Genomic DNA, 20,523 nt, shown 5'->3' on the forward strand with positions numbered 1-20,523 from the left:
ATTTTTCCTATTGTAATTATTCACTTTAGAAATACAGTTGTACCTTGAATGTGAGATACAATGCAGCATTGAATATTCTGTACTGTTATGATAATATAGCTCAGTACATTTAAATATTATACTACCAATATTATTACCCCCACCCCCCCACCTCTCTCTCTCTCTCTCTCTCTCTCTCTCTCTCTCTCTCTCTCTCTCTCTCTCTCTCTCTCTCTCTCTCTCTCTCCCAGGAATAAGTATTTTAATGTGCTGTAGTACACTGGTAATTAGGAAAATTACAACGACTGTTTACTGTCATACTGCAGTAATTACATGAGTATCTTTATTACAAAACATCCGTTTACATATATACATAAACTCCATGCAAAAAGAGTCATAAAAGACATAACAGGAAATTTCATGTTCAACCGACACTGATTAACAGTTAACGGTGAGAAAAATAGACATGTTATTTCAGGTCCTTATCAGTGCGAGGGGAGAGCGAAGATACAAGCATAATACATACACAAAATGAAATGTCGTTACTATGCACGATCGTGTGACACACAGGTGGTACAAGGGCTTCAGGCTCGCAGCTCGCTGCTTCAGTTCAGTCTGCTGGCATTCTCTGGCCATGTAAGGTGTGTTGTGGTGCAGGAAATCAATAGGAAAGGATGTAGTCAAGTCTATTCTTTCATCTTTATTGCTACACCGGTCAGTGAAATGTGGTTCAAGAAATGGAACTGATGATACTCATCGTAGGGATTGAAAATTTCATTCTAGAGGTGGTGTTGTTCCTCAGGGTGTAGCTATATGCCTACAGAGATACTGTGGTTCAGTAGATGACTATTAGGAAGATATACCAAAAGTGTATTCGGCTTATTGAAGATTCCTTCAAAAGGATAAAACAGTGATAGAACTGGTTTAAAGAAAGATTGAATGAAGGTTGACTTACAAATTTATGGTAAATGAAGCTATGTAAACTTACTGATAAAACTCAGGCCTTTGTATATGTTATCCTAAACAATTGTGACAAAAGACAAACTCGTGGCAGAATGAAAATAGTTGATGGTTTGCTCTACGAGTTTTACTAATAATGAACAATCGTCCAAGGATATGTTGTTTAGTTTGTCTTTATTTTACCTTGCCAGGTTTTTTTTTTTTTTTTTTTTTTGTGGTAGTTTTTATATTTTGGTTGTCACCATTGCAAATGATTTGAGTAAGGAATTATAACTATTTTTTGTAATTTTTATGAACAATATTTAAAATTTATCTAAGGTTTATTTGTTTACTGTTATGATAAAGATAATCAACGTTCACTGGAAATGCATCGTAAGACAGGAAATTTTCTCTCTCTCTCTCTCTCTCTCTCTCTCTCTCTCTCTCTCTCTCTCTCTCTCTCTCTCTCACACCACACACACACAATGACTATCATTCTGTTTTATACGACAAAATTATTTAGACTTCCAATCACAAAGCACCTACAACGCATTATATGTTGTGAATAAAGTTTAAACATAGACACAATCCTACAGAACGTAATATTATCGGATAGGAGTGCGTGTCTTTAAAGAAAAATCATATTTTTTTAACGAATAGATAACTCGACTGGGTCGTAATACATACGAGTTAATATATACCTTACGTTGTCAAGAACGAGCTAGGGGAAGAAATACGATGCGTTGCACCAGGATGTTATATCTAGACATGCAACGGGTTCATTCGCCAAAACTGTTGCAGTTTGGGGTAACATCAGCAGATTTTCTTCCTTATAGCCTATATTTGTGGATGGACAAATTTATATAATGATGATAGTTGTGTTAGTTATATGAATATTAAGATTATTACCTCCGCCAAGGAGGTATTGCGATCGAGTCGGTTTATTGACTTGGCAGATTTTGATGAAATTTTCACTGAAGATAGACCTTAGGACATGGACGACCCCGTTAAACTTTGGAGCTGATCTGAATTCAGATTCTAGATCCGGATTTGCATTTTTCATGTTTGTGTGAAAAGGATTACGTCAAAACTACAAGAAGGATTTTAATGAAATATCCACCACATAGATCTTAGGTCATGGACGACTCCATTAAATTTTGAAGATGATCCGGATCCTGATCAGGATTTTAGTTAATTAATTTATTAATTTATTTGTCCGTGGACAGGATTAAGTCAAAACTACTTGATGTATTTTGACGAAATTTTCACCACATGTAGATCTTAGGTCGTGGGTGACCCCATCAAATTTTGGAGATGATCATGATTCTAGTTAATTAACTTATTCATTTATTTGTCCATGGACAGGATTAAGTCAGAACTTCTTGATAGATTTTAAATATATAAATTTGATTAAGTCTATTCATGAGCATAGAAAGTGCAAAGTTAATGCTAATGGAGTCTTATCAAATGAATTTCAAGTGAACAGCGGAGTACTCCAAGGGAATGTGTTGTTACCTATGTTGTTTATCCTCCTCGTGGATTTTGTAATGCATAGACCAGTCGGAGATGGTGGAGGAAGATTGGACTGAATTTTTCCAATGCTGTCATTGGAACAATTAAACAGAGATTTTACGGGAATTGAGTTTATTCCTCCAATGGTGTAAGTACGGTACCGAATGCAATAAATGAAGGGATAAGATGATTGGTAAACTGAGTATCCCCTAGTGAGATGGGATGACCTCTACCCTACTTGTGTATGCACAAGCAGAAGTTATGCTATAAAAACTAATATGAATTACACTGCAATGGCTAAAAACAATAATGAGTCGGAAGTGCCTGGCAGATTGCATAGTTCCACAAGCGTGGCCGCAAGACCCAAAGACCAACATGTCCCATGAACGGTAACAAACCACAGGGAAAATGGAAGAAATTCAAATGGAAAATTAATTAACCTTCTTGTAACATCTTGCAGATTTCACTTTCATCATCACATGTTCTCCTTTCTGTTTTTATATGGACGATGCAGTTCAAGCTTCTTGGTCTTAAAATGAAAGATATTAACAAGTAATTTTCGAGGCTTGTGAGATTATGGCCTCTGACTTAAGTTTTATAAGCAAGTGCAAACATGTGCAAACTGAATGAAAATAAGAAAAGACTCCCTTGAAATATAAAAAAAAGAAAAAGATAAATGTTATATCTTAGCTATGTATAAGGAAAAGATGAAGCCACTCATCAGTGCATAAGAGAAAGGGATCTTGAAAGTGTTTTATCAAGGTGTTTAGTTTTTCATTCATTTCGTGAACAAAAAATATAAAGAATAATTTATAAGAAAAATTGCGATCATTAGCTATGATGAATTTGTACTATAGAAATAAATTAGATTGTAAACATAGATTTGAGGAAAGTTCAAACTTGTTGCAAATATTTCTTATCAAGTGTTATTTTGAAGAAGCTTAAGTCTTCGTGTGTTTAACAAGGGATAGAATGTTAGTTTTCCCTTTAAGATGAACTCAGGTCATTAGTCTTAATCTCTTGATAAAGAAAACTCCCTCAAAATATAGAAATCTTTTGCTGAAAGTTTAACAAAGTCCCTCAGTCTCAGTGACACCTTTGAGGTTGAGAACCCCAGGGTCACCAAATTAGAAATCAGTATTGTTTTTGTAAGAAGGATAAATAACAAAGCTTTTAAATGCCAATATATTTAATTTACCACAATTGTTCATAAAGAGGGATGAATTAACAGCATTATAAAGAAAAAAATGGTAATTCTATGATCAGAAAAAATAAATTAATGCCTGATTGTCTTGACGTAATCTCATTAATGTCTGATGTGGTCCATTCGGTGTCCTCTATGGCCTTGGGCAAGTTTGAGAACCTGCGATGTTTGTAGATATCCAAGAGAGATAGTCTGAAAAAGATATCACATTTGCAAAATCAATTCATCATAAGATTCGCAAAGACAACTCCAGATAGATCAAAGCTTCATATTGATTACGTTGGTTGTTCATCTTTTTATTTTTTTCTATTACCATAATCTTTGACATCTTGTTTCCCCTCTTTGGCAAAATCTCTAGTTTTGAAACTCACTTTGGTGTCGTCAATCTTTTGACATGATAACTTTAGTTTCTTATTTGTTTAGTATTGGAAACAAGAACACCATCCTGTTTTCGTGTCAACCTTTACGCTGGACATTGAAAACTTCACTTGGTTTGAAAACATTTCCATTCTTTAAACCTTTGATCAGTCAAGTATCAAAGTTTTCCTTATGGAAATCATTCACTTACTGCCTACTCTGGCGTAAACTCCAGGATTGTTTGCCAGGGCGCAGCCATAGCCCCAAGAGACCACTCCAATCACCACCATGAATTTTTGAGCTGTGTTACCTGCAGTCACAAGTGGACCACCGGAATCACCCTGAAAATGGAAAATTCTATCACGACTCTACTGAAACTAGTTACGTTTGAGGTTGGTGTTGGGGGTGTTCCTGGGAGGTTGGGAAGGAAACAATCTTGAAATTAATGTAAGTTCTATTGAGAAGGTGCAATACACGAATCAAATAACAATAGGCAGAAATTACGTCTGCCTTGGGTGACGAACGACAATACAAGCACAGTGTGTGATGCCCCAAGGCTGGGAAGTACATTGTTGCCATGTCTTCGGGGCGTTGCCAAACTTAATAATGAAATAGACATCTATGCATAATAACATTATAATATGATGCATATACACATGAATACATAGGGGGTGTATTTATTTACAAGAGACATATAATAAATGAGACACATAATAAATGGGAAACATAATAAATGGGAAACATCATACATTGCTTTAGGTATGATCATATGTTAACGTCAGTTAATGTAACGGTCTCACATTTTATATATCTACACCTCCCTCCCCCCTCGCGCTCGTAGTTCCATTCTCGAGCGAACTCTTTCTAATGAGCCTTTGAGATCTGCGTGGGAACACTTGGGGGTTAGAGACTAAGGACCTTTCTATGTCCGTGCAAGGGGCCACAGGAAAATGGGGGAGGGGGTCAACCTCAGGCGTTGGCACTGGACGTAGAAAGCAGCGGTTACGCCACCAAACTCGGCCACTGGGAAGACGCACCTCATAGTCCCGTGACTTGCCAAAACCCATGACAACGCCAACCTTTTCCCATCGATGTGATGTCGGGTCTTGGATCCTTACTGTCTGACCTATTTCCAACTTGGGAAGTGGCTGGGCGTGTTGATCGTATTGTAGTTTTACTTGATCAGCACGGGCAGCTGCACGGCGGTCACAGTCCTCAGACTTGGCCTGCCATTCCTCTGAAAAAGACTGTGGATGAGCAGGTACGGAGTGGGCGGCCATACAAAATCTGCGCTGGAGAGCGGCCTGTGAAGTTTGGAGTATTACGCAGTTCCAAGAGGCCTCGATCAAATTCTTCGCAGTCAATATTGCCAGAGGGTGATGTCTTGAGGATTAAGTGCTTAATGGCTTTTACAGAAGCTTCTGCATGGCCATTGGACTGTGGGTAATGTGGTGACGACATGATATGGTGGACACCCCATCTCATCATGAAATCTTGAAAGTCTTTGCTGGCGAATTGAGGGCCACCATCGGTCCTGATACGAAGGGGAACACCGACTTCCCTGAAGTAACGACAGAAGATACGTATGGTGTTGGAAGCAGTAGTGTCTCCTTTACATGGTACCACAACAGGCCACCCAGAGAGTCGGTCGGTTACAACTAGGAATGATTTCCCGGCGACACTGAAAAAGTCAGCTGAGACAGACTCAAAAGGCCTCGTAGGGTGGTCATCATTCAATAAGGGTTCCTGCTGAAGGCTAGGCTGCAACATTTGGCATGATTCACAAGCTCTGACAGTACTGGTGATGTCTGAATCAATTCCCGGCCAAAAAACAGTCTGTCTTGCACGTCGCTTTGTGGCTTCCACTCCTCGATGGCTATCATGAAGACGAGCGAGAGTACGACGGCGGAGGGCAGCAGGGACGACAATTCTTGCTCCATAGAGAACCAGATCACCATCAGTTGAGAGGTTTTCCCTTAATTTCCAGAAAGGGAGTAACGACTGGTGTTGGTTATAACGGCTTGATGGAAATCCTGAAGTCACACAATTCACAAGACGGGTATACGATGGATCAGCTCTTGCTGCAGCTCGGAGTTCCTGAAGTGTCCTATCTGCATCTTGGGGCGTAGAATCTTCTTCGGCGATGACAGCATTGACATTGACGATATATCTGACGTGTGTTGCGACATCAGCACAAGTGATATCATCTTCAGGAGTAGGCTGACTGACTGGAGCTCGAGATAAGGCATCTGGAATGCTGAGCTGCTTTCCAGCTTGCCACACTGCTGTGAATAGGTACGGAGAAATCTTTTCCTTGAGACGCTGAAGGCGAGGATTCTCCACTGCATCAAGTGTATAATGATTGAGAATTGGGATGAGTGGCCGGTGATCAGTCATTAGGGTAAAATGCTGAAGACCAGCTAGATACAATCTACACTTAGACATAGCCCACACCACAGCCAACAATTCTAGCTCTATAGTAGCGTAGCGGGACTCGGCATCTGTGAGGAAGCGGGAGCCACATTGAACTAGACGAAGTCTGCCATTACTATGGTCCTGTAGAAGGGCGTATCCAATCCCATATAGGCGAGAGGCATCAGTCTGGAGGATTACCGGCAATGCAGGCTCAAAGGAGGCAAGGACTAGGGGGCTTACCAAGGTGGCCTTGACTCGACGTAATGCATCGTCATGATCAGGAGTCCAAACGAATGCTCTCTTGGGGCTCATCAGAGGTCGTAGGGGCTGAGCTGTAGCAGCAATCTCAGGGGTAAATTCGGCCAACTGGTTCACTAAGCCCATGAATGATCGAAGGTCAGTCAAATTGGTCGGTGTTGGAAAGTCCCGGATTGCACTGACTTTGCCAGGATCAGCTGCTATACCCTCTTCTGAGAGCTGATATCCACAAAAGGACACTTGAGATACAGCAACCACAAACTTGTCTCTGTTGAGAGTAATCCTGAATTTACGGCATCGAAGAAGCATCTCGTAGATTTGTTGAAGATGAGTGAAGTAATCTTCATCCGAAAGAAGTATGTCATCCACGACCTTTACACAGTTCTGCATTCCTTGAAGAGCCATATCACCACGGAGACAGAAGGCGTCCCCTGTAGCTGCAAAACCCATTGGGCCTCTGCAATGCTTGAAACTGCCGTACGGTGTAATGAAGGTTGTCAAGTGTTGGTCCTCTTCAGCAAGTGCCATCTGCCAATATCCACATAAGGCATCTGCTGTAGTGAAATACCTTGCCTTCGAATGAACACTACGGATGGCAGCGAACGGAGTTGGAGAAGGGTGGGTTGGTCGGGACACTTGGCTGTTGAGCTTAGTGAGGTCAACAGTGATACGGACACCTAAGTCCTTAGCTACTACGACGAGTGGATGGCACCATTCTGAAGGTTCATCACCGGCAGGCTTGATGATTCCTTGGGTTACCATGGAGGCGAGTCCTTCCTTAACTTGATCGCGGAAAGCAAAGGGTATCTGGCGTGGAGTGTGGACAGCAAAGGGTACTGCACCATCCTTGAGGTTGGAGGACCGGTCATCGGCTGGAGTGGTGTTGTCTTGAGGTCTTCTTTGGTGACGAGAACATCCTTGAACTCCCGTAGAAAAAATTCTCTTGCCTCAGTAGGGGATGTGGTAGCAGAAAGGGGCAATTCCTTGCATCTTTTGACATGCTTAACTTCCAATATTGGCTTGGGAAAGTCAGGAGAAATAATTGCTAATTCCTTACAGTGGCTGTAAGACAGCAATGGTGTTTGAACACCGTCATGAACCTGTATAACAGCAGAACAGGACTGCTTACCCAGAGTAAGAGTGGCTTGGAAGGTACCCAAAGCAGGTGTCATGGCTGAACCGTCGGCAGTTAGAGTTACAGTTGTAGGAAATGGCTTCAAACTACTCCTAGGTATCTTCAGTAGGTCAAGATGCTGGGGTCCTACCACGGAGACTTCGGCGCCTGTGTCAGGTAACATCTGAATTCGGGATGTAACATCTCCATATGTTAGAAGAACACAGACAGGCTTAGGCGACTTGCCGAAAGTTTCGACTCGACGACAGCTGGACTTCTTTACGACCTTTGATTTACCTGACGATGGGGTAGTTTTGTCACTTGAAGAGCCACCCTGTGTACTGTCATTTCTCTTTGTCTTACAGTATTTATCGTAATGTCCCACGGTTACAAACTCGGCACTGTGCTGCGTTGGCTGGGCACTTTGGAGTCCTGTCCCAGTGACCTCGTCGACCGCAGTTCTTGCAGCTGCTTTCTAGGGCTGGGCAAACTTCGGAAGAATGGTGGGTACGTGCACAACACTGGCATGGAGTGGCTGGTTTGGGTGGTGGGGTTGAAGAATGATTTTTACCACCTCCCTTCTGTTTCTTGTACGTTGAAACAACACGTAGCTGGGAGGTTGGTGCTCGAATGGCAGAAGTAGCCTTCCTGGCTGCCTCATATGAGCGACAAGTATTGACCACCTCCTGTAGTGAAGCTGTTGCATCAAGAGAGATGAGTTTTTGGACGAGTTCTCCATCCCTGATACCCATGAGAATTATCATCTTCATTTGAGTTTCTTCACACACTGATGAATTCCCCGGACAGACGTCCACCTCTTCAGCTATATGCTTAAGTCGCACGTAAAAATCTGAAAAAGATTCTCCCTCAAACTGCTTACAACTTAAGAGTTCTCTTCGACGTAGGGCTTCGTTGCGTAGACTTTTCACGTGATCCTGCAGCTCATCTAAGACCTCTTCTACTGTCTTGGCTGTGTTGGGTGGAATATCCAGGGTGTGCTCCAAGATCCTCTGCGTCTCAAGAGTGAGGCACATTCTAAGCTGAATGAGTTGCTTCTCTCTAGGTAGCTTGGATAAATCCACCATGATAGAATAATCTTCCCATCGACGTCTCCATTCTCGAAAAACTTGAAAACTGGCATCTGCTTGAAGAGGAGGCGGGTTCTGGGTGATAGCTTTTTGAGGGGCAGGTATTACTGATAAACTTGAAGATGAAACAGTAGGTACTGACGATGTAGACGATGTATTGACTGAAAGGCTATGTGTGCTATCAGGTTGGGAGGTAACAGGAAGCAACCTCTGCAACAACGCTGTAAAGCGAGCACTTTCTTCCTGTCGACGTTGTTTGTCTTCTCTGCGTCGAAAATCCTCTTCTTGGCGCCTTCTTGCATCCTCTTGTATTCGACATTGTTCAAGGTACTTGATGAAATGAAGAAAATTGCCTCCTGAAGCTGATGGAGGAGTTGTATAATGTGGGGTGAGTGGCGGTGGCAACTGGTATACTTCCTCCCCAATTAATCCACCGAGAGCTCCAACATTAGGATTAAATCCTTCCTCTACCTCTGCTTCTCGTATATCAGAAGATTCCTCGTGAAATTCCGATTCCGACATTGTTTATTGTAAAAACATTAATATATCAAGAAGAATTATGTAAGAAATAAAAGTTTAATTTTCCAAAAGATTCAGAAATAATATCATTCTTACGAATATGTGCATATTAACTAAGTGTAGCGGTACGGTTCAGGTAGGGAGGGGGAGGAGTCTGTTCGATGGACAGTAGTCACTCCCCTCGGTGACGTCACGGTCAGTTGCCCGGAAGCGTTCGAAGTGGGTAGGTGTCAGTGTGCCGGTCAAGTGAAATTATGTGCTAAACTTGTTCTTGTAGTTAATTACGGGACACAGCACATGAAGAGGTCACTTAACAGTCACTAAGGCACACTGCACTAAAAGGGTCCGCTTATAAGTCACTATTGGCAACGAACACTACACTTAAATGCACATGAACTGCACAATAAATCCATGGAGATTCACGGGGAGAGTAATGGCGGCTGTAATCGTCGTCTTGTGTTGCTTGAAAAACTTGTAAAAGCACTCTCTTCTCACAAAATGCTCACTGCGCCATGTTGGGGGTGTTCCTGGGAGGTTGGGAAGGAAACACAATCTTGAAATTAATGTAAGTTCTATTGAGAAGGTGCAATACACGAATCAAATAACAATAGGCAGGAATTACGTATGCCTTGGGTGACGAACGACAATACAAGCACAGTGTGTGATGCCCCAAGGCTGGGAAGTACATTGTTGCCATGTCTTCGGGGCGTTGCCAAACTTAATAATGAAATAGACATCTATGCATAATAACATTATAATATGATGCATATACACATGAATACATAGGGGGTGTATTTATTTACAAGAGACATATAATAAATGAGACACATAATAAATGGGAAACATCATACATTGCTTTAGGTATGATAATATGTTAACGTCAGTTAATGTAACGGTCTCACATTTTATATATCTACAGTTGGGACATTTTCTGGTTTATAAGAAAGACCATTGTCATAAGTAGTGCGGAGGCTGTTGTCTGATTCTGATAAAACACTCAACTTTCTTCTCAATCTTCCGTCTATCTATACTTTCCCATATATCTGTATCTCTGATTTTGCCAAAGCTCTCTCTGTACTCCTAAAGTAGTCTGCGGCTGTTTGCAATTTTTGCATAAATTTTGTCAATCCTTATAATTTTGTCTGAAGAATAAAACCATTTTTAACTGGGAGCATTCAAGTCACATAAGTTCTTGGGTATGTCTTTAAACAATGTATGTAAAATGTGTAGATAACAAATCAAGCTGAATTTTATAATGTAATTGTGACTCAACAAACCTGACAAGAATCTTTTCCGCCGGCATCCAGTCCAGCACAGATCATGTTACTTGTGACTGCGCTTCCTAAAACTGTTGACACCTTGAGTTGGACATTGTTGGAACATCCACTTCATAAAGTACATTAGGTTGACTACCACCTGTAAAGAAAAATGGTTATACGTTTAATACTGCACTTGTATAAAAAAAAAATCTGTACAAAATACAAAAGGGAGAGATCACATACGTGACCAAATAATAAAAATAATCAGAATCAATTTGTCCTAGCATACTTATTATTTATTCTATATTGGTTAATCAAATTTTCAACAAATCAAGAAATTGGTTGGCCAAGTCAACCCCCCATTAGAATGCAACCACCAGAGACTTTTAGTACCATTTTAAGCAGGGCCAACCCAGCAGGAATTTGGCTTTTCCTCCTGGTATGAAATGTTCACCTTAGTCTCCACCGCCACTGGAGGGTTTAGCCTGGCAAAGTTTCTTCACATTCTCGACTTTCCTTATACATGGCATAATGAACACACCCTCTTTTGCTTTAATGTAATTCCAATAATGATTATTTCATAATGATGACAAAAGCTGTGGGGATGATTTCAATCAGAAAAATTAAGGCAATAGGGTAATTGTTAAGGTTAAACCCTTCCTTTTGCTTCTCTACTGCTTACGGTCTGGTGTGGATTCTACCCTCCGTGTAACACTGATTAGCATTACCGTTTTCAATCTTCTCCCCTCTCGAACCCAGTTGCCCAGTGATGTATTCTATGCTGATCTTAAAGACTATCGCTACAGCCTACACAGATGATTCGGTTTTAAGAATAACGCCAATGCAAGTATCATAACTAGACTTGTGGATCTTGAACCACCGAAACTCTTCCTCAAACATCTGCTTAATTCCTGGTGTTATTGTTTTCCCTATTATGGAAGTTTTACTCTTTCTTCATCTACCTTATTTCTTTATATGAGTCATTCCTAACTCTTCACCTACATGCTGGGGTTTCCTTCTCCGGATTCTTCAATATACACTGCACAGATGTAATAGGATAATGTGGTCCTTATTTGATAATGAAATGGATAGAATATTCAAAACCTAAATTATATTCCCATCAACCACGAATACACAATAATACCTTCATTTATTTCTTAAGCTCATACCCTTGAACTACTTCAAAATAAAACTTCCCTCCGTTAAATCTGAATAAATCTCGTGTATCTTTCGCCTCTCCAATAATTTTCTCCTCATGAAGTCAGCTATGTTGTTTGAGTTTCCAGCAAATTGACTTAAATGCTATTTTCTTTAGATTTTTCTAGGAAAAATTGTTACTTTGACAGTATATTCTTATTGCCTTGACCATTGTTATCAAGCCATGCTTCTCTTTCTGAAAATAGTTTCTGCCCATTTGCCAATGGACTTCTTAAGAAATTCATGCCTAAATTTCTTTCTTTTTTATTTTCTTGTTGGACTTTGAACTTGCCCATTTTGTTAAAAGGTTACATGTATTCACTCTCAGTGTTTAGCTTACTCTTTTCTAAACAATTACAATATTTATGTTCCTTTAAAAATCGTCGTTCCTTAACACAGTCTTTAATCATAAGATCCACAATTTCCAAAATCATTAAATAATAATATGACTGCGTATGAACTAAAGTCCTACCCCATACCACAAGAAGTTTGTAGATAAACTGGTTTTCTCTCGTGTTACGTCTCCTCTCTTCTCCCATGTCTATAGACTTGCTATATGTTACAATTAATTCCTCCATAACTTTATTCCTCTTCCTAGGATTAATATTTTTTAATCCACTTTTTCTCCCACTTAGATTTTTGGAGATAATTCAAATATCTATAGGCCTTCTAAATTCACCTCATCTGCTGATCTTGTGAGACTATCTAAATAGGAACCCCATACCTTGATGAAATTCAATTCTGCAAAATACAGTTTGTACTTAAATCTTTTTCTCTCTTCCAATCCAAGTCCTTACTCTTTTCTGATGAAAGTATAATTGAATATATCATTTCTATCAACATTTCATGGTAATGGGGCCTCAGTGATATCGCTGACTACTCACACTTTGTTGTTTCTTGAATTCACAAGTCATAATAAATGTCCACTGGACTACGACCTTCCTTTGTTTGTGGAAGGGTTGAAACCCATAGGTCTACTTCATGAGATAATAGCAGACATTGCTTTGATTCTTAAGGTATTATAAAAGGTGAAAGTTGTCTTAACAAAATAAAATAGCTCAAATTGATGAATTTCCACTCAAAACATTTGGTGCCCTTTTTAGATGCTGTTATATTCCTCCAAGTTTCAAAGAGTTTCTCTTAGTCTCATTTCTTTGGTCCATGACTCTTCCGTGCCTTTTCTCTTGCCGTCGGCCTACTCAAAGATATTCTGCTGCCCATTTTCTATTGGTATTATTTTTTCCTTCATTCTGCTAAACTGTCCTATCATACAGCCTGGTAATACCTATTATGTATCTTTCCAACTTTATTTTCTAGAAATAGGAAATCTCCTTAATGGAAGGTTCGGACTGTTTTGCTCCACCAATGTCCAGCGCTGGTATTCTCTTCCTACTTTAGTGTGTCCTGAGTCTTAACAATTTTTTATCTTACAACACCGTTAGGCCTACATGAAATGAGAAAGCCTTGGGTAGAAGCGGGCTTAAGGAAGCGGGGCTTAAAGAAAATACGTATTATAGAGCCAAAAATACTGCTGGCTTTGAGAAAGAGCACCCAACGGAGGGCTGTTGTGCAACAAACGAGAGAGAGAGAGAGAGAGAGAGAGCATCCATCTCCCAAGGTGTGCAAAACCAAGGTATTTACTCTATAGACCTAGTGTAAGACAACTGTCTGATAAATTCGGAACCAACACACCAATATTTAGGTACTAGTGTACACGACCCGTTAATAAAACGCTAAATATTTAGATGGATATGCATACGTACGGACACACATATTCAAACCTTCCCACCCCTCCCCTTTTCCTACCTACAACACGGCAGTTTTGGAAATTTATGGGATATTGTGGTTTCTGAGTGTTCCTCTCGGGGTAATACCTATCACCAGGGCGTGACTGCTTATTTCTCGACCTTTTGCCTGACCTTGACCTTTGCGTGTATTAATTGGCGTGTATTTTCATACACTCAGTTATGAACCAAGTTTGAAGTCTCTGTGACAACGATGTCCAAATTATGGCTGATTACATGAATTGGTCATTTCGCTTGACCGTGACCTTGATCTTCGACCTTGACCTTCCAAAATTTAATAATTTCTAGCTTTTTACATAACAGTTAATTCATGCAAGTTTCATTACTCTACGATTAAAAGTGTGACCGGGAAGCTGTTCACAAACAAACACACAAACAGGGGCGAAACCATAGCCTCCTTCCAACGTCGTTGGCGGAAGTAATTATTAACGAGTTCTCTTTGTCAACAAAAAGAAGGATTACCATAAAATCAAATTATCGTAAAGATAGGAAGATTATTTTTTTCTACTTCATTTAACGTTTGGTTACTACATTTTCTAGCTTTTTTTATTCAGTGTTAGGCCTACCAATAGGCTTTCTTATTATAAAACGAAATATGAATATGATTAATGCTTAGAAATTGCAATAGCCTTTATATATATGACTAGAAAACTAACTAAACCCCAATTTGATCCATTCATATACGTTTAGAGAGTGCCCAAATTCAATTTTATTTGAAAACCTGTTTATCTAATGAATATCTTTTATGTTTTTTCAACGTTTTATGTGTACAGGTAACTTTTTTTTTTTTGGCTAATGGTCGATGTTGGTATTAAATATATTCAGTAGTGTAAGTGTTAAATGGAAGAATTCTTTTAAATGATTGTGGTGTATTTAAATAGGCTAATCCCAGTTTTAGGAATTTATTTCTTTTAACAATTTAGTTGCAGTTATATCATATGATATCCCCTATATGATAAACATATCCCCTATGTAATAAAGAGCAAGGAATAGTCATACTCTGGTGAGTGGGGGTAACCCAAGAGGTACACTCAGAAACCACTCTCTCCCACAAATTGCCGAACCAGTGGGTTGTAGAGCTATGACGTAATAGCCGGCGTCGGTTGGTCCAAGCAAGAGTCTCAGTCTGCAATCTGTCTTCATCCGAGCAATAGCCTCTGGCAATGCTCCATGTGTGATTAGTGTTTTATCCTCTAATATTGTTTTTCATACCGGGTACCATGCAGGGTAAGAGATATACATAATTTACTTATTGGATTTACAGTAGTAATATAAAGCTGAGATGTTGAAGGAAGGGGGTGTGACTGTACTTGAATGGTTGGTGAGATTGTTTAATATGTGTTTTGTGTTGTCAATGGTACCAATAGATTGGGTTTGTGCATGTATTGTACCACTATATAAGGGTAAGGGAGATGTGCATGAGTGTTGTAATTCAAGAGGTATTAGTTTGTTGAGTGTAGTTGGAAAAGTGTATGGTAGAGTACTGATTAATAGGATTAAGGACAAAACAGAGAATGCAATCTTAGAAGTACAGGGTGGTTTTAGAAGAGGTAGGGGTTGTATGAATCAGATTTTTACAGTTAGGCAGATATGCGAGAAATATTTAGCAAAAGGTAAGGAGGTGTATGTTGCGTTTATGGATCTGGAGAAAGCATATGATAGAGTTGATAGGGAAGCAATGTGGAATGTGATGAGGTTATATTGAGTTGGTGGAAGGTTGTTGCAAGCAGTGAAAAGTTTCTACAAAGGTAGTAAAGTATGTGTTAGAATAGGAAATGAAGTGAGTGATTGGTTTCCGGTGAGAGTGGGGCTGAGACAGGGATGTGTGATGTCGCCGTGGTTGTTTAACTTATATGTTGATTGAGTGGTGAGAGAGGTGAATGCTCGAGTGCTTGGACGAGGATTAAAACTGGTAGGTGAGAATGACCATGAATGGGAGGTAAATCAGTTGTTGTTTGCGGATGATACTGTACTGGTAGCAGACACAGAAGAGAAGCTTGACCGACTAGTGACAGAATTTGGAAAGGTGTGTGAGAAAAGGAAGTTGAGAGTTAATGTAGGTGAGAGTAAGGTTATGAGATGTACGAGAAGGGAAGGTGGTGCAAGGTTGAATGTCATGTTGAATGGAGAGTTACTTGAGGAGGTGGATCAGTTTAAGTACTTGGGGTCTATTGTTGCAGCAAATGGTGGAGTGGAAGCAGATGTACGTCAGAGAGTGAATGAAGGTTGCAAAGTGTTGGGGGCAGTTAAGGGAGTAGTAAAAAATAGAGGGTTGGGCATGAATGTAAAGAGAGTTCTATATGAGAAAGTGATTGTACCAACTGTGATGTATGGATCGGAGTTGTGGGGAATGAAAGTGATGGAGAGACAGAAATTGAATGTGTTTGAGATGAAGTGTCTAAGGAGTATGGCTGGTGTATCTCGAGTAGATAGGGTTAGGAACGAAGTGGTGAGGGAGAGAACGGGTGTAAGAAATGAGTTAGCGGCTAGAGTGGATATGAATGTGTTGAGGTGGTTTGGCCATGTTGAGAGAATGGAAAATGGTTGTCTGCTAAAGAAGGTGATGAATGCAAGAGTTGATGGGAGAAGTACAAGAGGAAGGCCAAGGTTTGGGTGGATGGATGGTGTGAAGAAAGCTCTGGGTGATAGGAGGATAGATGTGAGAGAGGCAAGAGAGCGTGCTAGAAATAGGAATGAATGGCGAGTGATTGTGACGCAGTTCCAGTAGGCCCTGCTGCTTCCTCCGGTGCCTTAGATGACCGCGGAGGTAGCAGCAGTAGGGGAGTCAGCATTATGAAGCTTCATCTGTGGTGGAAATGTGGGAGGTTGGGCTGTGGCACCCTAGCAGTACCAGCTGAACTCGGTTGAGTCCCTGATTAGGCTGAAGGAACATAGAGAGTAGAGGTCCCCTTTTTGTTTTGTTTCATTGTTGGTGTCGGCTACCCCCCAAAATTGGGGGAAGTGCCTTGGTATATGGATGGAATATAAAGATTCTGTGCTTTATAACTGCTTTAGTAGTCTGTTTATGTACAGAAGCCGGTAATTCCAGTTTGGTATGTTTGAATATCTTGGGCAAATGCCGTAAACTAAACTTATTGCATTGCTACTTCACTTGTTATATAGTCATTAATAACAAGATCTGCCATGAGAGGAACAGGATGTAAGGCAGTTTTAAACGGGTGTGATAAAATTTGAAATTTACCGTCACTGTTTTGTATCTCGTGTGGCCGTACGAGAACGCGTCAGTGTTTTTAATAAAATAAAGGCAAAAAGCATATGCAACAAGCTGCTTATAATCCATCTCAATTTATTTTATTTTGTGGGTTAACAGTATTTCAATGTTTTCTCAAAAATCATATAACAATAAAAGCAACAGGACGTAAGCAGGGTGACGAGATTCTGAAAATTTAAATAAGGGACGCCTAAATCAATGGCGTAGGAACGTTTTTTACCAGTTGGGGGGGGGGTGCGTTTGAAATGGCACTGTCGCAATTTCCGCGTATCTGACAGCAAATGGCAGCCAAAAATAGAAAAAATTGAACGATTTTCATATGACAAATTCAAATTTGTACACAATGACTATCAACACCGGTAGGCCTACTTGGTTTAATTTACCAAAAACATACTGACGATGTTGATTCTTTGCTATAAACTCAATCACAAAATCCATCAAGTCAAGGATATCACTTTTCTAAGAATGCTGTTTTTTCTTACTATAATTTGTTCGTCGGTTCCAATTTTATCTTTAAATCTTTAATGGCTTTCACATTTTTAATTTCGTTTAATTGATAGTTCACAGAAGACAATTATCTGAAGTATTAATTGATATTCAGTAATACTGAATTGGTTATAAATAAATTAAGGTTTCTAAAATGCTTTTGTATTAGCAAAATACAGACACACACATATAATATATATATATATATATATATATATATATATATATATATATATATATATACATATATATATATATACATATATATATATATATATATACATAATATATATATATATATATATATATATATATATATATATATATATATATATATATATATATATATATTACTTAGGCATGTTACCGTTTATAATGAATAGGGAATGTCTTTGGTGGCGTTCAAAACTGGAAGATAGCTTTTCTCCGGACGAACTCTTGCTTGAGGGTACACTCGGGCACACTATTCTTTCTAATTTCTATTCCTCTTATTTTGATAAAGTATTAATAGTTTATATTTTATTTTACCTTGTTTCCTTTCCTCACTGGGCTATTTTCCATGTTGGGGCCCCTTAGCTTATAGCATCCTGCTTTTCCAACATAGGGCTGTAGCTTAGCAATTAATAATAATAACTGTCCTGCTGATAGTTTTCAGAATAACATCTACTTTCTGATGGAGCGTGTAAGCTTCACGAATTAGTCTGCTTTGAATATGACATGACTTTCGTCGAGAACTAATGTCAATCTGACTGCAAAAAGTGGAAATGTAAACTTCAGCGAAACAGTGGAGGACATGCAAGATCGGTCGTGAAGCCTTGTGAAAAAATATTACACGTGTTTAGAAATTAATCTTAAATTTCATCTTTACATTTTCAAGAATCTAAAGTTTAAATTTTTCAATTTTTGTCAATGTTGGCCATCAACATTTTCACCATTATAGCCTATATATTAAAGTGTAATTCAATCAGCCAGTGTAGTCCTGAAGAATCGAAAACCGTGTCGACACCAAATAATATATAGAGAAACTTTAATGCAATATCCTGTTATTCTGAAAACTATCTGGAGGATATATATATATATATATATATATATATATATATATATATATATATATATATATATATATATATCATGTATATATATATATATATATATATATATATATTATGTATATATTTATATAATATATATATATATATATATATATATATATATATATACTTATATATATATGCATACTTATATATATATATTTATATATATATATATATATATATATATATATATATATATATATATATATATATCTATATATATATATATATTTATATATATTCATATATTCACATATATATATATATATATATATATATATATATATATATATATATATATATATATTTATATATATTCACACATATATATATATATATATATATATATATATATATATATATATATATATATATATATATATATATGTGTGTGTGTGTGTGTGTATGTGTTTGTGTGTATGTACGTAGGGTATATAAAAAGTAAACAGAAATACCATTCACTTACTGTAACATAAAAGCATTGCCTTGGAAAGTTGCATCTTGCAGTCCACATGCTGTCAGTCTCCAGAATAAACAAAAGAATGATCACTGAATAAAACATCAATCTGCTGTCGGAAATGTTCGACTCGCATCTTTGGCAACGGTCTACGAAAACGCCCTTGTTAACCGCTTCCTTGGTGCGGGTCTTCGAAACCTTTTTAATCTGTTCGTTGAAAGATTCACACTTCGATGTTCGTTTCAGTTTTGAGAGAGGTGTAAGTTCTTGTCCTAAGAAATGTTAATGATTCTCGAGAAATTGAAGAAAATATAAGGATAAACCCAAGGTTGCGTGGTTTTTACCCCGTGGATACCTAGACCGAGGGGTTTGGGAACCTTTTTATCTGTTCGCAGAAAGATTCACTCTTCTTCTTTGTTCGGTTCAGTTTAGAGAGAGGTGGAAGTTCTTGTCCCTAGAAATGTTAATTATTCATGAGAAATTGAAGAAAATATAAGGAAAGACCCAAGGTTGCGTGGTTTTTACCCCGTGGTTGGCACGTTCTAGCGATACCTAGACTGAGGGGTTTGGGTGGTGGCTGGGGATAGATTCGAATTCTGTCTTATTTGAGCGAAATAATGAACAAGGAATTAGCGGACAGACTCGTGAGCTTATTATATAATTTACATTTTAAAATATTACCATTTTTATATAATTTTCTTGGAAAGACGTAGTGGTGATGAGAATCAACACAGCAACCTAATGAGATTTGCTTTGCTCATTTTATTTCGCTTAGACAATTTTTTAATCAGCTTTATTTTAAAACGGATGGTGTTTTGTCGTTCGAATATATTTTATTAAGAAAGTTCAATGATAAGGCTATTAAAGGCTTTTACTCTATTCCGGTTTTCACGGATAATTATTGATGAGAAAATAGATGAGAATGTGGTGCGCTGTTTTTAACATGACGTTGCAAATCCCAACAACAACAACAACAACAAATGCAGCTGTTTCCGGTCCACTACAGGACAAAGGCCTCAGACATGTCCTTATTTATGTCTCAGGTTTTGGCTAGTTTTCATCACCACACTAACTGGTGCGGGTATATATATATATATATATATATATATATATATATATATATATATATATATATATATATATATATATATATATATATATATATATACTGTATATGTATTTGTATATATATGTATATATATATATATATATATACAATATATATATTATATATATATATATATATATATATATATATATATATATACATATATATATATACATATATATATATATATATATATATATATATATATATATATATATATATATATATATATATATATATATATATATGAAGCCTTGGGATGATACCAATGAAACTTATTCATTTCTAAGCATACTCTATTAGTCCATGATGGATTATCATTATAATTATTTACATATATATGATTATCATTGTTATATGTACCTTTATTGCTAATACACATTTAGCATATATGTTGTGTTAGGAATACATGTATGCAAGTATTCGTGTTTAATGGAGCATAGGGAATACTATGTAGCATTTATATCATCTCATGTGGCATGCATTTCATATTTTAATTA

General features: G+C 38.0%; 1 protein-coding gene across 2 annotated transcripts; it reads right to left on the minus strand.

Annotated features, from left to right (window-relative positions):
* Positions 1-3,653: 3,653 nt before the first annotated feature.
* Positions 3,654-19,149, minus strand: LOC137646063 (trypsin-4-like). 2 transcript variants are annotated; one of them, XM_068379222.1, is made up of 4 exons: positions 18,925-19,149; positions 10,663-10,801; positions 4,203-4,332; positions 3,654-3,826 (listed from the first exon to the last, which is right to left on the minus strand). In XM_068379222.1, exons 2-4 carry the CDS (start codon positions 10,705-10,707, stop codon positions 3,768-3,770), a joined length of 234 nt encoding a protein of 77 aa, XP_068235323.1. In that variant the 5' UTR covers positions 10,708-10,801; positions 18,925-19,149; the 3' UTR covers positions 3,654-3,767. The 2 variants fall into 2 exon arrangements, with proteins under 2 accessions (XP_068235323.1, XP_068235324.1); XM_068379223.1 differs by lacking the exon at positions 18,925-19,149 and adding an exon at positions 11,038-11,347.
* Between the last annotated feature and the right edge of the window lie 1,374 nt (positions 19,150-20,523).

This window comes from Palaemon carinicauda, chromosome 8 (genome assembly GCF_036898095.1).
Source record: "Palaemon carinicauda isolate YSFRI2023 chromosome 8, ASM3689809v2, whole genome shotgun sequence".
NCBI lineage: Eukaryota > Metazoa > Arthropoda > Malacostraca > Decapoda > Palaemonidae > Palaemon > Palaemon carinicauda.